Raw genomic sequence first — 14,714 nt, 5'->3', positions numbered from 1 at the left:
ACTGGCTGTCTATGATTGACTTAAGGAAACCTTCTAGATGAAACAGGGAATCTTTTGGCTTTCGCTAGTAGCCTGCATAAGATTAGGTTTACAACGGGCCCAACCTACACCGTTCAGCTGTGACCAAATGATTGGAGAAAGTACAGCATTCTCTTGCCAATTCCACCGAAGAATAAGCATGTCATCTGTCAATAAGCTTCCTAACCAAGCACAATAACCCAAGCTTTTCTTGGGTCTGTCTACCCTGGCTCCATGGATGGTCGGCAACGCAGCGAGTCCAATTTTGAGCATTGGTGGAGAGCATCGGATGTTTAACTTTCGAGGGGTTTCGCAGCGTTACAGGTAGCGATCAGCCTTCGCCTTGCGCCTGGAACACACCTCGACTGGTTCAAGGATTATCACTACGCAATAGGTCAAGCCTTGCTGTATTCGATACTCGTTAGAACATCCCGTTTCGAATCTTGAATGAGATTCATTGCTGCCCGTGATATGAGCTCCAGGCAGTTCCTGGGGAGTGTGCTGACCCTACGCGAGATACAGTCAGGAGGTCATACTTTCGGCTAACGGCACCTGCATCTGACCATTTCATGACCATTTCATGTCCATGCATAAGCCGATTGTCCTGAGGACAATGTATTCGTCAATACTACCTGGAATGGCAAATCTTTCAATGATCAGCCTGCAAGGCCTATTTGATGAGGGGCGATACAGCTCTACTAGCTGTTCCTGAGTTGGTCACGCCGGCGTTTGACGACAGTTCATTGATCACCGCATTGCAAAGATCGAGGAGTGACTCAGTGACATCAGTCGACCCGGAACACACATCTGAAACAACAAGAGCCTTAATCCGACGTCTTCAGGGTGTCGCCTCCGTGTCGCAGCCTTCACAGCCTCGTGTCATACTTAGGTCAATTCTCCTGATGTCGATAGATTTTTACTGCGTGAGTGCAGTATCTCCTGCCTCGATGAAGTCGACAACAGTTGTTAAGCCGGCAGAGCAAGATAGTGGTTGATCTAAACTCGGAATTAAGCCGAGAGCGGATTCGGCTACCATCCAATCACATTGCTTTGCACTGCATACAAAATCCTACACGTGATTCTTTCCAGGAATCGACCAATCAGAATTGTTAATGGGAAAAATGGGATTGAATGGTTTTTTGCCCGACTGGCGCCACCGTGGGTAGGTTTCAGTCACCAGAGAGCAAAGACACCAGTTAAGAAGCAGACAGCAAGCGGAGAATAAGGTCAGTCTGAAACCAACAAGGAGACCTGGGGTCTGATAAGCAATGTGTCAGCCATGTCACTTGGGCTTATCAGTGGTCCACGCTGATGCAATCCGGCGCCATGATTAGCCATATCCTTTGTCTCGAGGCATTCCACCCAGGCATTGCACATTAATTGATCAGTACTGATTGCTTTCAGAAGGTGTTATCGTTTGGTATTCTTTCCAACTCGTTCCACTACACGCTGTAGATATTTACGGCCTACGGTTTACACCTAGATATCGCAATGCCGCAAGTGAAAAGCGTTGCCATCATCGGCACGGGGCCGGCTGGGGCTATTGCTGTCGACGCTTTGGCGCAGGAGAAAGCTTTCGACCGAATTCGTATTTTCGAGCGACAGGAGAAGGCGGGTGGATGCTGGTATGCTCGCTTAATTCTTCTCAATAATGGCTTTTGGAGAAATTGACACTACGAACAGGGTGGCACGACCAGAGGAGAAAGCGGTCCCTCTGGATGTTGAGAAGCTCTCAGCAAGAATGGCTGATGCCCCGCTTCCGATCCCTGAAACTCTTCCCCAGTCTACGCCGGCATCATCGCAACATCGCTTTACTGACTCTCATGTCTACCCCAATCTGCATACCAATGTGGATGCTGCCACCATGGGGTATTCCCTGGAACCGATCCCAGTTGTTCGCTCTGAATGGTCAATTGGGCTTCACGGGCCCGACACACCGTTCCGCCATCATACGGTGATTCGGCAATATGTCGAGGATCTTCTCAATCGTAACGGCTACCAAGATCTGGTTGAGTACAACACCACTGTAGAATCCGCCGTGAAAGATCCTCAGTCTGACAAATGGGTCTTGACCCTCCGACGAGCGGGCAAGCCTGGAGGAGAAGACTATTGGTGGAGCGAAACCTTTGATGCCTTGGTTGTTGCCTCGGGGCATTTTGCAGTACCATATGTACCGGCCATCCCAGGTCTCAAGGATTTCGTAGAGAAGTACCCCGAGAATGTCTTACACACAAAACAATATCGTGGTCCAGAACAACTTCGAGGCAAGGTAAGCGTTATCGTCATTTGAAACTTGGGGGCATCGCTGATTATGGCCCAAAGAAAGTCATCACGGTTGGAGCCTCGGTGTCTGCGGCAGACACTGCTGTTAGCTTGATCGGTTCTGCTCAGTCACCCATCTACGCCGTTGTTCGTGGCAAGTATAATCCCTACTTTGGAGACGAAGCATTCAAGCATCCTCAGATCGAGCGGCGGCCGCCGATCGCGCGTGTCTCCTGCGAAAACGGAGACCGCACTGTTCATTTCGAGGACGGGACCTCGGTCTCAGGCGTCGATTATATTATCTTTGGCACGGGCTTCACTTGGACATTACCATTCTTGCCCAGCATCCCGATGAGAAACAACCGCATTCCCGATGTGTATCTCCACGTCTTCCATCGGCAGGATCCAACTTTAATGTTTATTGGAGGTGTACGTATTTCTTTGTGATTCTGAGCGAATTCTGCTGACGGAAACAGGTTGGCGCCGGATTGACTTTCAAGGTCTTTGAATGGCAAGCTGTGGCAGCAGCGCGGGTGCTGGCAGGCAAGGCTCAGCTACCGCCGCACGAAGAGCGACAAAAATGGGAGCAGGATCGGATCGCAAAGAAGGGCGATGGGCCGGGCTTCTTGATGATTAATCCCGAGTTCGAGGAATACTTTGAACAGCTCCGACAGCTGGCAGGCGAGCCGAAAGAGGGCGAGCCGGGGCGTAGATTGCCCCCGTTCGAACAATCCTGGGTGGACTTGTTCAACGCAGGCCACGAGCGCCGGATCGAAATGTGGAAAAAGGCCAATGCGACTGCAGCAGGAAGCAGGCTGTAGTTGGAACATTTCATGGAATTCACAGACAGTAGTCGATAGCATTACCAGCAGTTACCAATAGACCGATCTGACCACCTTGGGTTTTTATGGCCAGCAAAAATGCAATTGCGGAGTCTCGCCAAAATCCGGCAAAAAGCAAGCAAGTTAACAAGTTGAGCACAAAATTAGCAGCTTAGCACCGCGCCACAATTGCGCCGATCTGCAGGTCAATTCATCTCGCGCCGATAACTCCTCCAATGACACTGTTTGACCCCTCTCGGCCGTCTCCTGCAACCTGCATCTAATCTAGTTTTCCCGCAGAATCGATGGTCCGATCCCCCGCGGATGCCACAGGATGATGATGATGTCGACGCATCACGGCTGAATTGGACGTGGCATATTAAATTGACCCTTCCCCTCATCCGCATCCGGGTCTTTCGGGTCTTGACTTCTGCAGCAGCAAACGATGCGTTCGACTGTCGCTTCCGGTTTGTTGATGCTGCCTCTGGCGGCAGCCAAATCTTTGTGGTCTGATTCTCCGGGCAATTACAGTAGTATCATCACTACAGCCTTTCCTCTGGGCAATGGACGGCTAGGAGGTATGTTCGTTGTTCACACCTGACCTGGTGTGGAGATTAATCTGCTCGATAGCAATGCCCATTGGCCTTCCCGGCAAGGAGATTGTCAATCTGAACGTGGATTCTCTATGGCGCGGGGGCCCTTTCGAGAACCCAGTGCGTGCTCTCAACCTCATAACAAAAAATTTGACCTAACACGAACTAACGTCCTATCCAAGGCTTATACCGGTGGTAATCTGAATGTCTCCAAGGCCGACGCTTTGCCCGGGATCAGGGAATGGATCTTTCAGAACGGAACCGGCAATGTGACTGCTCTCTATGGAGATTTCCCGGACTACGGCTCCTACCAGGTTTTGGGCAATTTGACCATTGATCTGGGAGGCTTGGGGGCTGTGTCCGATTACCGGCGCAGCCTCGACTTGGAGTTGGGCGTTTACCTGGATCAGTTCAAGACTGGCAATGTCGACATCACCAGGTAAGCGCATACTCTGCTTCTTATGATTAATAAAAAGAGCTGACCGACAGTGTGCAGAGAAGCGTTCTGTTCGTATCCGGATCAAGTCTGTGTCTATCGACTAGCATCTAACCGATCCTTGCCGGCAATCACTTTCGGGCTGGAGAATCAGCTCTCGTCTCCGACCCCGAATGTCACCTGCCAAGGCAATAGCATCAGTCTGTACGGAGTCACCGCGCCTACCATCGGCATGATCTACAATGCCCGAGCGACGGTAGTTGTGCCGGGAGCGAAATCATCGAGCAACTACTGTTCACGAAACAACGCCACCGTCAACGTTCCAAAAGGTCAACGTGAGGTATTCCTCATCTTCGCCGCCGGCACCGACTACGATGCGTCCAAGGGCAACGCTGCGGCTGGATTCTCATTCCGGGGGGAAGACCGCTACAGGCAAGTGCTGCAGACAGCGACAAGCGCCGCCAAAAAGTCGTACTCGGCATTGAAATCAGCGCACCTGAAAGACTTCCAAGCGCTCTCGGGCACCTTCGAGCTCTCCCTGCCAGACCCGAACAACTCCTCCAGCAAGCCAACCACGGATCTGATCAACTCCTACACGTTGCCCGGGGACCCATTCGTCGAGAATCTGCTATTCGACTACGGTCGATACCTCTTCATCTCCTCCTCGCGACCGGGGAGTCTGCCGCCCAACCTGCAGGGCCTTTGGACGGAATCCTACTCGCCTGCGTGGAGCGGCGACTACCACGCCAACATCAACCTGCAGATGGCGCACTGGGCCGTGGACCAGACGGGTCTAGGGGACTTGACGGAGCCGCTGTGGCGATACATCACGGAGACGTGGATGCCGCGGGGGGCGGAGACGGCGGAGCTGCTGTACGGGGCCAGCTCGGGCTGGGTGACGCACGACGAGATGAACACCTTTGGCCATACGGCGTGAGTCTTTCCCTGCCTGCATCCTCACGACATAGCGGAACCAAAAGCTGATCCCCGGGAAAGCATGAAAAACGACGCGCAATGGGCCAACTACCCCGTGTCGAACGCCTGGCTCGCCCACCACGCGTGGGACCACTTCGACTACACGCAGGATGCAGCCTGGTACGAGGAGACGGGGTATCCGATCCTGGCCGGGGTGGCCGAGTTCTGGGTCTCGCAGCTGGTGGAAGACGAATACTTCCACGACGGCACCCTGGTCGTCAACCCGTGTAACTCGCCGGAACATGGCCCAACCGTATGCCTTGCCCCTCAGCCCCATACATACCCCAGTCCCCCCAGTCCCCCCGAACACCACTGAAAAAATGAATCTAGACATTCGGCTGCACGCACTACCACCAACTTCTCACCGAACTCTTCACCCACGTCCTCACCACCCTCCCCGAAACCAACACCCTGCACACCACCCTCTCCAAAACCCTCCCCCGCCTCTCCCCCGGCCTCATCATTGGGAGCTGGTCCCAAATCCAAGAATGGAAACTCGACCTCGACGCCCCCAACGACACCCACCGCCACCTCTCCAACCTCTACGGCTGGTACCCGGGCTCCTCCATCTCGAGCCTGCACTCCTCCAACCGCACCGTCACTGATGCGGTAGCAACAACCCTATACTCCCGGGGCAACGGCACCGAGGACCAAAACACGGGGTGGGCGAAGGTGTGGCGCAGCGCGTGCTGGGCCGGCCTCAATGATACCGTAAACGCATACGCGGAGCTGGCCCTCGCCCTCCAGGAGAATTTTGGGGAGAATGGGTTGAGTCTGTACGGGGGGAGTGTGCCGTTCCAGGCGGATGCGAATTTTGGGGTCGTCGGGGCGGTGCTGGAGATGTTGGTGCGGGATAAGGATCTTAGTTATCAGCGGTTGGATGCAGCACAGAACGGAGGGAGGGGAGGGGGCGTGCAGGAGGTGGTGTTGGGGTCGGCGATTCCGGAGGCTTGGGGAGGGGGGAAGGTGAGTGGAGTGAGGGTTCGAGGGGGTGGGAGGGTGGGTTTTAGGTGGGATGCGGAGGGGGTGGTGGATTGGTGTGAGTTTGAGGGGGCAGGGAGGGGCGAGGGGTTGGAGGAGGTGAGGTTTTTTGTTAAGGGGGGTGGGGAGATTCAGTGCTGATTTTGTTGATCTGGATCTACTGGTGTTGGTGCGGGAGGGGTCTGGATGGAGGGGGTTAGTTAGGTAGTGGTTGTTTTTGAAGCCGAGGATCGTATACAAGACGGGTCCAACTACACCCGCATACACCCCACCAACCAGAACACTCCCCGCGATCAATATACTCCCATGCATGTTTACAAAAACAAACACGGCAAAATGGCTAAATCGACAGAAAGTGGGGGATCTTCCCTTATTGCTTACTGCGCGACTTTACCCGGTCCTATATCCGGTCTACATCCTGTACCTACTTCACCTCTGATACCAAATCATGTTACATCACCAAAATTTCCACATCGATGCTTTCTGCCACGGGGCAGGTGTTGAGTGTGATGGGGTGTGGGATCCTGAGATTCGTGAAGGTGATTTGTACAGGTGGTAGCATTCGTCGAGTATGTACAGGAAGTCCGACTCCAGTAAACAACGTGCATATGAGACACCAGGCCCCAAGTCTAATCAAATGGATCATCGTGTTATATCGTCCGTCTCGTTAACGTGGGTGCTGAGAAGCAGATTCTCCAACTCCTGCACAGCATAGCTGTCAGCTATGTAGCCAGAGGTATCCCCAAACGACTGAACTCATTATTAGCATAATTCCTCCATGAGAAGGGAACAAGAACATACAAATGAATGAGAAAACATGCAGCGTATAGTCGGGTCCAAACGCGACTCCGCTGCTTTCGCTTGGTCCGGTGCTGTTGTCGCTGCGAATCTCCGTCAGCGCCGTCCGAATGAGCAGATCAAAACACATACCCAGAAACCGCGACTGGCCACCCGTCCTTGTAGTCAAGGTAGTTCCATCCCAGCTGCGCATCCTAGAGTCGGAGTCAGCCAGCAATCTCACCCCACGGTAGATCTACTCACGGTATCCGAGAAGCCAATCGAGGTATTGACTAGAATCAAATTAGCAAGGCAGCCGACCGATTCGACGGGGGGTCAACCCACGGTAATGATAGTACAGAACATCGGACTCCCCATCGGCGCCAGACAGAATCCCGACGCCTCCAGGCGCATACACAGTCCCATGGTTCGAGCCATAAACCACCGTCCCGCCGCCGTCTGTCAACTGCCGGCCATCCTTATCCACAAACGGGCCCTGGACATCCTTCGACCGTCCCACCCGAATGCTATACCTGTTACACACACCGTCAACATCATGATCCCATCTCGCGCACAAATCTCCGATGAAAAAACCTACTCCTTCCCCACGGCAGGAAAACCATTCTGGAATCCACAGCACTTGCCATGACTGAACCAAGCATAATAATAGGGGTCCCGGTAGCTCATAAACGACCCCTCGACCGGCTTCACCTGCTCATCGGGCACGTAAACCAGATTCGCCGTCGCATTCTGGCGCTCCGGCTCCTCCTGGACGACCGAGAGCAGGTCCGCGGCCAGGGGCACCAGGTAGATCCCGTGCCAGTAGCTCCCGTACAGCAGGTACGGCTGGCCCGTGGACTGGTCCGTGATGAAGGCGGGGTCGATGGCGTTCGAGACCGTGTACGGGTAGATCTCGGAGCCGTTGCCCTGGCCCGTGTTGATGAGGGCCCCGTGGTCGGACCAGCTGCCGGCCTCGAGATGGGTGGCGGTCGCGACCCCGACGGCGCTGTTGCGACTGCCGGCCTTGCTGATCGAGTAGAAGCAGTAGAAGGTGGCGTTCCACGCGACGACGGTCGGCGCCCAGGGGCGACTGCGGTTCTGTTTCGGGATTGCGCTGGGCCCGTCGAGGACGGTGCCGAGCGGCGTCCAGGGCCCGTCCAGGGACTCGGACGTGTACATGGGGAGGTGCACTCCGCCCTTGAAGAGCCAGTAGGCCCCCTCGTGGCGCAGGATGTTGGGGTCGTGGACGGCCACGTTCCCTAGGTTGGGGAGCGGGTATTTGGTCGTCTTGGAGAAGGACGAGGACCCCGTCGGTGACGGGGCGCTGGGCTGGGGGCTGCCATTGACCGCATGCAGGAGGATGATCCCGGTCAGGAGGGCGAGAAGATGCATTGACGCCGTCTGTTTTGCGTGTGATGAGCCGGAAGCTGGACAGCACACTGACGGGGGGATGGCGGTGGAAATGAGAAATCACGGTGGACGACCGTCCAGCAGTGGATTATACTAATAAATACTAGTTCGAAGAGGCTGACTGTAGTCTCGATGATGTGCAATGGCTGTGAAGACTGCGGGACAGCCTCAATGGGCCGCGTTGGCGACAGCCATTTTCTTCATTGGATACTAGACAAGAGGATGGGAAAATCGAGCAGACTATGTGGTAGAAACAGGGCTGAGCGCCTGGGACTGAAACAGTCTGGACCAGACCCTAGACAATAGTCAGTGCGGGCTCCACGGGGGAGAACGAATAAAAGTTGGTGCCTAGAGATGGATGCAATGATGAAAGTGTGGTGTAGACAAGCTATCATGGATATTGTGATAAACAGTCAGTCTTCTTCAACTGGAGGGTACGGTACGGTATGGTACGGTACGTATCTTATCTCTTATCTCCCCTCTATCCATCCAAGAGTTACTGGTAAGGTAATTACCACTCAGGGGCTCAGAAACGGTATACATTAATGAACTGTGCTGCATTCTCGATCACTTATTGGCTTGCTATTTATATGTATTCTAATCTTGACCCTACGTGCAGTAATATATTGATCTCATTATACTAGTAGTACACACATGGCAGCCATTGTTGACCCTGATAAGACACACTGTGCCCCCCCCCCACCACCTACACCATGCAGTACAGCCATTACTGCAGACAATTGCAGCGACATTTGGTTGCAAGGTCCAGCAATCACGCCACTGACTGACATTCAATACAGGGTGTCTACGTCAGAGGCCTCACTCAATATCCCAAACAAGGGACCCCCCAACTGACGTACGGAATCGATCACTCACTGCCTTTCGCAAGACGATCAACAACCCCACCACCCCCAAGGTGTTCGTTCTGTTCTTGCATCATCCCTGCATAGGCCACATATCAGTCGAAATCTTCAGGAACTTAGGATCTCTCCTTGGTAAGGCTGATTGATGATTGTGAAAGCAAAACCGGGCGGGGAGTGAAGTGAGCCCAGATGTGGGTGCATGACTATTGAGTGACATCGACGCGATGCCGTGGATGTAGATCGTCGCTCAACCCGATCGCATGGCGTCACCGCCACGACGATCTTCCCCGTCTGACTAAGGCAATCAGAAGAGCATTCAGAGGATACAGGTGATCGATTGTATTTGTACAGTGCACACCATCATCGTCGTGATAGGGCATTAGGTAAAAAGGGAAGGTGGTGGGCATGATTTCTCTACTTTTGCATCATGGCTAGAACGTTATGCCCGTCAAATCGGCCCAGTCAAAGGAGTCGAGAAACGGATCTACAGCGGGCTAGACAGATTGTTAGCGAGGTGAGAGAGAAAAGGTAGATCGAACTAACCACCATGCCAAAGGTCCCCGGTTGCCCTACCGCTACGTCTGGGACAAAGGGCGGCGCCATCCCGGGGCCGGTGTTCAGACTCGGAACCTGGAATCGTCAGCGTGAGCTGCGGATTTAGAGAGACTAAGTCGCTTACCTGGTTGGTCTTGAAACTACCCATGCCCCAGTCTCCCAGATGAGCGCAGTTGGCATGTCGGGTGAAGAGTGTCTGCGCGAAAAGTATCACACGCTCCACCACTTCTTGCTTGTAAACATGGGACTGGCTTGGCCAGAGAGTGGCCTTCACCAGCGCCAGGATGGTCGACATGAAAAAGTATTCTTTCGCTCCCTTCACCACTAGAAGCAGGCGGGATTCGAGGCAGGTCAAGGCGGTCTCCACCAGGGAGATCAATGACTCGGGAAGCCCGGGGAGGGTGCGAGCGAGAGAAGTAGCTATCATTGAGATTAGCACCATCCACAAACATCCCAAACGACAAAATTGACTAACCGGATTTGTTGTCCTTCTCATGAAGGAGCTGGCATATAGTGCAGTAAGCCTGCACGGTCCATTCTCCCATATTGCAGAGCGAAAGCTGGGCCGACCTTTCACGGAGCTGGCGCTGCGTGGAAAGAATCATCGACGCCACTTCGAGGCGAGACCGAGCTGACGGGGCGAAAAGAGCTTCTCGGGGAGCTTCAATGGCAAATGGGGTGTGGATAGACAAAAGCGAGTGACCGATCTTGTTCTTCAAAAGGGCCCTCATCAAGATTACGCGCTCCGACGTGCGATGGAAGTCATCGACTTCAGATGTGGGCCATGCCGGAATCTTGGAAAGATGACGATTCAATTCCCAATCCAGACGCATGATCTCTTCGTATCGACAACTAATTCGAGGAGAGTGCATTAAGGCACAGGCCTTCAACCGCAAAGGAAGAGATTGTGTCAGCACCGCCTGGAATGACGAGTCGGTCATCACATCCAGCGGCTTTTCGTCCGGAAGCTCGATGCTATCGTCCTTGATTTCTGTATCATCGATATTCAACGCTGGGAAGGTGTCATAGTCGTCTTCTTGCACCGAAGGAGGCATGCCTCGTTCTAAGGAGATTTGGAGGTCGAGTTCCACGATGGTAGCCCACATTCGTCGGCGCATCTCCATGCTGAAAGCGGAAATCTTGGTATATCGACTTGGGTCGCGGTGATACCCCGCCATCATAGCCCGCTTGACGAGGGTCCCAGTGGCAAGCCATGCCTGACTGCGTTTCATGCCATGGATATTCAGAGCAATGATGAGTAGAGTTTGTAGACGGAGGGTAGCGAGCTCGGGTCGTTTGAAGTTGGCATTTTCGATCCACCTCTCTGCGTGGAGAATCCATTCGATGGCCGTATAGCAGGTGATAGGCGCCTCATTCTTCATTTGAAGAGTGTTGAGGTCCGCTAGATTCCACGCACAAGCCAGTACCAAGAGCAGTTGAACCACAAAGACGGTCGAGGTCATGTCGGGGCTTTCCCGCTGGGTCCAGAACTGCTCCAGCTCCTCGAGGAACGAAGGCATGTGAAGGATACGATGGGTGGACTCGATATAGATGCAATACAAGTAGACCAACTCGTCGACGACGGCGCGAGCCGGAAGCATGGTGACTAATGACTGCATGGTGGGCATTGGGAAAGGCTCATTCAACGGTTTTCGCTTCCAGAGGCCCTTTTTAACTCGGATGAGATCCGGTCGCAAGGCCGAGAGATGCGGACTGGCAACCCTGATCTCTTCGGCAAAGGCCCTGAGGTCGGGGAACTAAAGCATGCAATCAACATAAGTGACTTGTGGCAGGGCCAATCAGATGGTAGGATTGATTGTCCCTCGGACGTGAGTTGAGGTACCGGGGCGGCATACCTGAGCTATCAGATTGGCAAATATGCCCGAGCCATTGTAACGAGTCTTGGTCTCTCGCCCTCGCATCATGATCCGCGGGGAGATATCGAGCTGCTGCGTCGGCGAGGCCAGATCCTCGTCGTCCTCGGCAGGGTGCGGTTGACTGACCTGATGAGGCTCGAAGACCTGTCGCGGCCGGTGCAGCAGGCTGGTATTTGCATACGGTTCTTGGTTGACGGCGGCCTTGGGGGCGCCGAGGACGGTTTCTAGAAACTTATCGCGTCGCTCCTCGCCGGGACGTGAGTCCCTGGAGGATGGTTGAGGCCGAGTCGGCAAACTACTTATCCCCGAGTCCGGGGTAGGGTGGGCAGTCGCCCGATCAGTCTGGGCCATTTGTGTCGTGGCTGTGGGACCTCTCTCGGAGAAAACGGGCGAAGCAACTGTATTGGGTTGCTGCCAGAGAAATCCATCCTCGTAGGTGCATCGGGTTGGGGTTTTGCTCTTCTGACAACGTCCGCATACGGGATATTCACGGTCGCAACGGAGCTTTCTGCTGCGGCACTGCATACACGCCATTGTCCGTCGGCGTCGCTTGCGCACTCGATGCTGCTGCTGTTGCTGCTGTTGCTGCTGTTGCTGCTGCTGTTGTTGCTGTTGTTGCTGAAGCTGCTGTTGTTCTGGCTGAGAAATCGGAGCCGAAGCTGCCAATTTCAACTGAACATCAGCCATGATTGGAGAGAAGAGGGGGTGGATTGCGCGGTGTAGAAGGATGAGAAGGAAATGAGAAACGGAGGTAGGTATGCGCAGCACCGCCAAAATGTATTGGGGGTCCACGGTGGAATGGGTGGAGGGCCGCAGCCAGAGCGAGTGAGTTCCAGTTTCCCTCCCCCTCCTTCTCCGAGTGAACACTAACCGTGGACACAATTGGTGGATGGTGGCTTACGTGTTGGGCACTGCCGGCCATAGCCTCCAGATGGGGCAACCTGGCCCGGTGGGCCTGGTTTCACACCTTTCCAAGAACAAGAACAATCGCCGACCGCGTAGGCAGACACAATTCTTCATCAATGTACATACTGGACAATGAATTGTCTTTTCGTCTTCTTATTACTGAGACACCAGACTGTAGGTTGTGCCCCCGAATAGCAATAGCCAGCAGGGTAAGAGAACGTTCAGCGAGAAAGGCGCCGCCGCCGCCATTTTCCTCCGGCTTGGTTTGACATAGCAGTAGCAACTCGCGTCGCTTAAACCTACGGTCGGCTCTTCCGGGATTGTTGATTGATTGTTTCAGTCGCATTCTCTCAGACATTCGCCAGGCATGCGCAGCAATTTAACCAGACTGGGGGAGGAACAACCAGGATTTGCCTAACTGGGTTTAGGGGCCAGGAGGTCCGAAGGGTCCAGAGCTGCAAGGCAAGCAAAACACGGGCCAGAGTCCCACTCCACGGTCTCGAAGAGGGGCTGGTGCAATCAATTGAATGCGTTGCATTGTCAACGGTCTTCTCGGCTCAGTTGAGGGCGATAGAGTTATGGAGCCGGAGACGCGAAATTAGCCAGTGGCCGCACTGCTAACAACCAAGAAATGCTTTGCTGTAATATTCAAGTGAATTAACTATCATAGTCCGCCGGATGAGCTACCGAACTGTGTGGCCCACGACTCAAATTGCCACATTATGGCAATGACAGTGGAGGTGCATCTGCAGCCTACAGTCTGACAGTTCGGGCTCCCGAGACATACCTTACCCAAAGTCTAAATCTACGCATCGACAGAATAGAAACAATCATGGTTGCCTATTTCGACTAACTCCCTCGGGGATAAGCCTCGGAGATGATGTTTTGCGATAGTCCGTCTCCGAGCTCAGCGGAGTATATAGGAAAAGCGAAGAATTCAATTCACCCTGGAAAGGGCTGTCAGATTGGTTCTTTGTTTTCCCCTCTCGTGTCCGAGCAGTTCAGTCAATCATCGTACGATATACCCTTTCTCTTCGCAGATCAGTAACCTACGAAAAATCACCATTATCTCAAACGTCAAGCGTCGCCAGCTACGATGCTCCGGTCCCTCCTGTCGCGCGGCGGCCTGATTCGCAACGACGACTACATCTTCCCCAGCGTGGATCCCACGCAAGACGGGCCCGACTGCAAGCAAGACTGCGCCGACTGCACGGTACAATTCCCGTCGAAGGTGAAGGTCGAGACCTCCCGGCCGCTGTACGGCCACATCAAAGAATTCCACACGCACGTCCTAGTCGCGACAGGGAAGTCGGACTGGACGGAACATGTCGAGAACGAGAAGGGATCGCTCATGGAGGCGTTTGATGCTTCCTCCAACCAGTCAAAGCACGGGGTATGTTCCGTTCTGATGTAGCCAGGACCGATGAGTGCGAATGAGAGATGGCTAACAGGAGACTAGCGCATGATGATCTCGGCCTCGAATCTCCAGTCCCACCACGAGGAGGAAGAAAACGAAAACAACGGGACCACCATCCTCCTCCTCCCGTCCTTCACCTTCCTCGACTCCGTGCACAAAGCCGATGTCCGCGAGGTCGTAGACCGATACATCGACGCCCCGCTCTCCAACAAAGGCCTTGTGGCCCACGATCCCGCCTCGCAACTCTCCCCGCGACCATGCCAGTACGACTACGTGGTGCTGCTCTGCTCACACCGCCGGCGCGACGCGCGCTGCGGGATCACCGCCCCGCTGATCAAGAAGGAGCTGGAGCGACACCTGCGGCCGCTGGGACTGTACCGCGACGCGAACGATGAGCGGCCCGGCGGCGTGGGCATCTTCTTCGTCTCGCATGTCGGCGGCCACAAGTTCTCGGCCAATGTGCTGGTGTACCGGAAGGCGCAGGAGCAGATGATCTGGCTGGCCCGGATCCGGCCAGAGCACTGCGCGGGCATCGTCAAGTACACGCTTCTGCAGGGGAAGGTGGTGCATCCTGAATCTCAGTTGCGGGGTGGGTTTGATCGATGTCGTGGTGTGACGAGTTGGTGATAGATGTTGTTTTCTTGCTCTTTCAAGATAGAATTAATGATCATGATTAAATTTGTATACTTAGCTAATACCCAATCAAGTCATGACGAGAAAGACGAATAGACTTTGATCCATAAACAAATAGTAGAAGGAAAAGAAAAGCCGGGGACCGAGACCGAGACCGAGACCGAGACACGCTACGTCAGCCCGCCCTGCA

The 14,714-nt window shown here is 54.1% G+C and overlaps 4 protein-coding genes across 4 annotated transcripts; 2 read left to right on the top strand and 2 right to left on the bottom strand.

Moving 5' to 3' along the window:
- Positions 1 to 1,509: 1,509 nt before the first annotated feature.
- BO82DRAFT_379436 (FAD/NAD(P)-binding domain-containing protein) lies at positions 1,510 to 6,525 on the top strand (the record flags this gene model as incomplete). Its single annotated transcript, XM_025637687.1, has 10 exons — positions 1,510 to 1,643; positions 1,702 to 2,299; positions 2,341 to 2,709; positions 2,757 to 3,097; positions 3,633 to 3,687; positions 3,877 to 4,133; positions 4,191 to 5,063; positions 5,127 to 5,358; positions 5,436 to 6,185; positions 6,439 to 6,525. 10 exons carry the CDS (start codon positions 1,510 to 1,512, stop codon positions 6,523 to 6,525), a joined length of 3,696 nt encoding a protein of 1,231 aa, XP_025485844.1.
- Positions 6,526 to 6,658: 133 nt separating this feature from the next.
- On the bottom strand, positions 6,659 to 8,407 carry BO82DRAFT_359858 (endo 1,5-alpha-arabinase). Its single transcript, XM_025636676.1, has 6 exons — positions 7,462 to 8,407; positions 7,209 to 7,396; positions 7,128 to 7,156; positions 7,017 to 7,078; positions 6,888 to 6,967; positions 6,659 to 6,836 (listed from the first exon to the last, which is right to left on the bottom strand). The coding sequence occupies exons 1-6, from the start codon at positions 8,253 to 8,255 to the stop codon at positions 6,805 to 6,807; spliced, it is 1,185 nt and encodes a 394-aa protein (XP_025485843.1). The 5' UTR covers positions 8,256 to 8,407; the 3' UTR covers positions 6,659 to 6,804.
- Positions 8,408 to 9,567: 1,160 nt separating this feature from the next.
- Positions 9,568 to 12,255, bottom strand: BO82DRAFT_298252 (putative C6 transcription factor; the record flags this gene model as incomplete). The annotated part of the gene is made up of 5 exons (XM_025631979.1): positions 9,568 to 9,630; positions 9,680 to 9,766; positions 9,816 to 10,111; positions 10,167 to 11,448; positions 11,548 to 12,255. The coding sequence occupies 5 exons, from the start codon at positions 12,253 to 12,255 to the stop codon at positions 9,568 to 9,570; spliced, it is 2,436 nt and encodes an 811-aa protein (XP_025485842.1).
- A 1,180-nt stretch (positions 12,256 to 13,435) lies between these two features.
- On the top strand, positions 13,436 to 14,601 carry BO82DRAFT_323659 (sucrase/ferredoxin-like domain-containing protein). Its single transcript, XM_025632806.1, has 2 exons — positions 13,436 to 13,867; positions 13,934 to 14,601. Exons 1-2 carry the CDS (start codon positions 13,571 to 13,573, stop codon positions 14,516 to 14,518), a joined length of 882 nt encoding a protein of 293 aa, XP_025485841.1. The 5' UTR covers positions 13,436 to 13,570; the 3' UTR covers positions 14,519 to 14,601.
- The last annotated feature ends 113 nt before the right edge of the window (positions 14,602 to 14,714 follow it).

Source organism: Aspergillus uvarum (assembly GCF_003184745.1).
Source record: "Aspergillus uvarum CBS 121591 unplaced genomic scaffold BO82scaffold_109, whole genome shotgun sequence".
Classification (NCBI taxonomy): domain Eukaryota; kingdom Fungi; phylum Ascomycota; class Eurotiomycetes; order Eurotiales; family Aspergillaceae; genus Aspergillus; species Aspergillus uvarum.
The sequence above is the reverse complement of the archived record's forward strand: the minus strand, read 5'-3'. Positions and strand labels throughout refer to the sequence as shown.

Excerpts from the sequence above, each read along its gene's own strand:
- BO82DRAFT_359858 (XM_025636676.1), bottom strand. The coding sequence starts at position 8,255 with ATGCATCTTCTCGCCCTCCTGACCGGGATCATCCTCCTGCATGCGGTC. Across the intron at positions 7,079-7,127 it reads CGATTGGCTTCTCGGATACC|GATGCGCAGCTGGGATGGAA; the intron begins GTGAGTAGATCT and ends CTCCGACTCTAG. Across the intron at positions 6,968-7,016 it reads TGGCCAGTCGCGGTTTCTGG|CGACAACAGCACCGGACCAA; the intron begins GTATGTGTTTTG and ends GGAGATTCGCAG.
- BO82DRAFT_323659 (XM_025632806.1), top strand. The coding sequence starts at position 13,571 with ATGCTCCGGTCCCTCCTGTCGCGCGGCGGCCTGATTCGCAACGACGAC. Across the intron at positions 13,868-13,933 it reads CCAACCAGTCAAAGCACGGG|CGCATGATGATCTCGGCCTC; the intron begins GTATGTTCCGTT and ends ACAGGAGACTAG.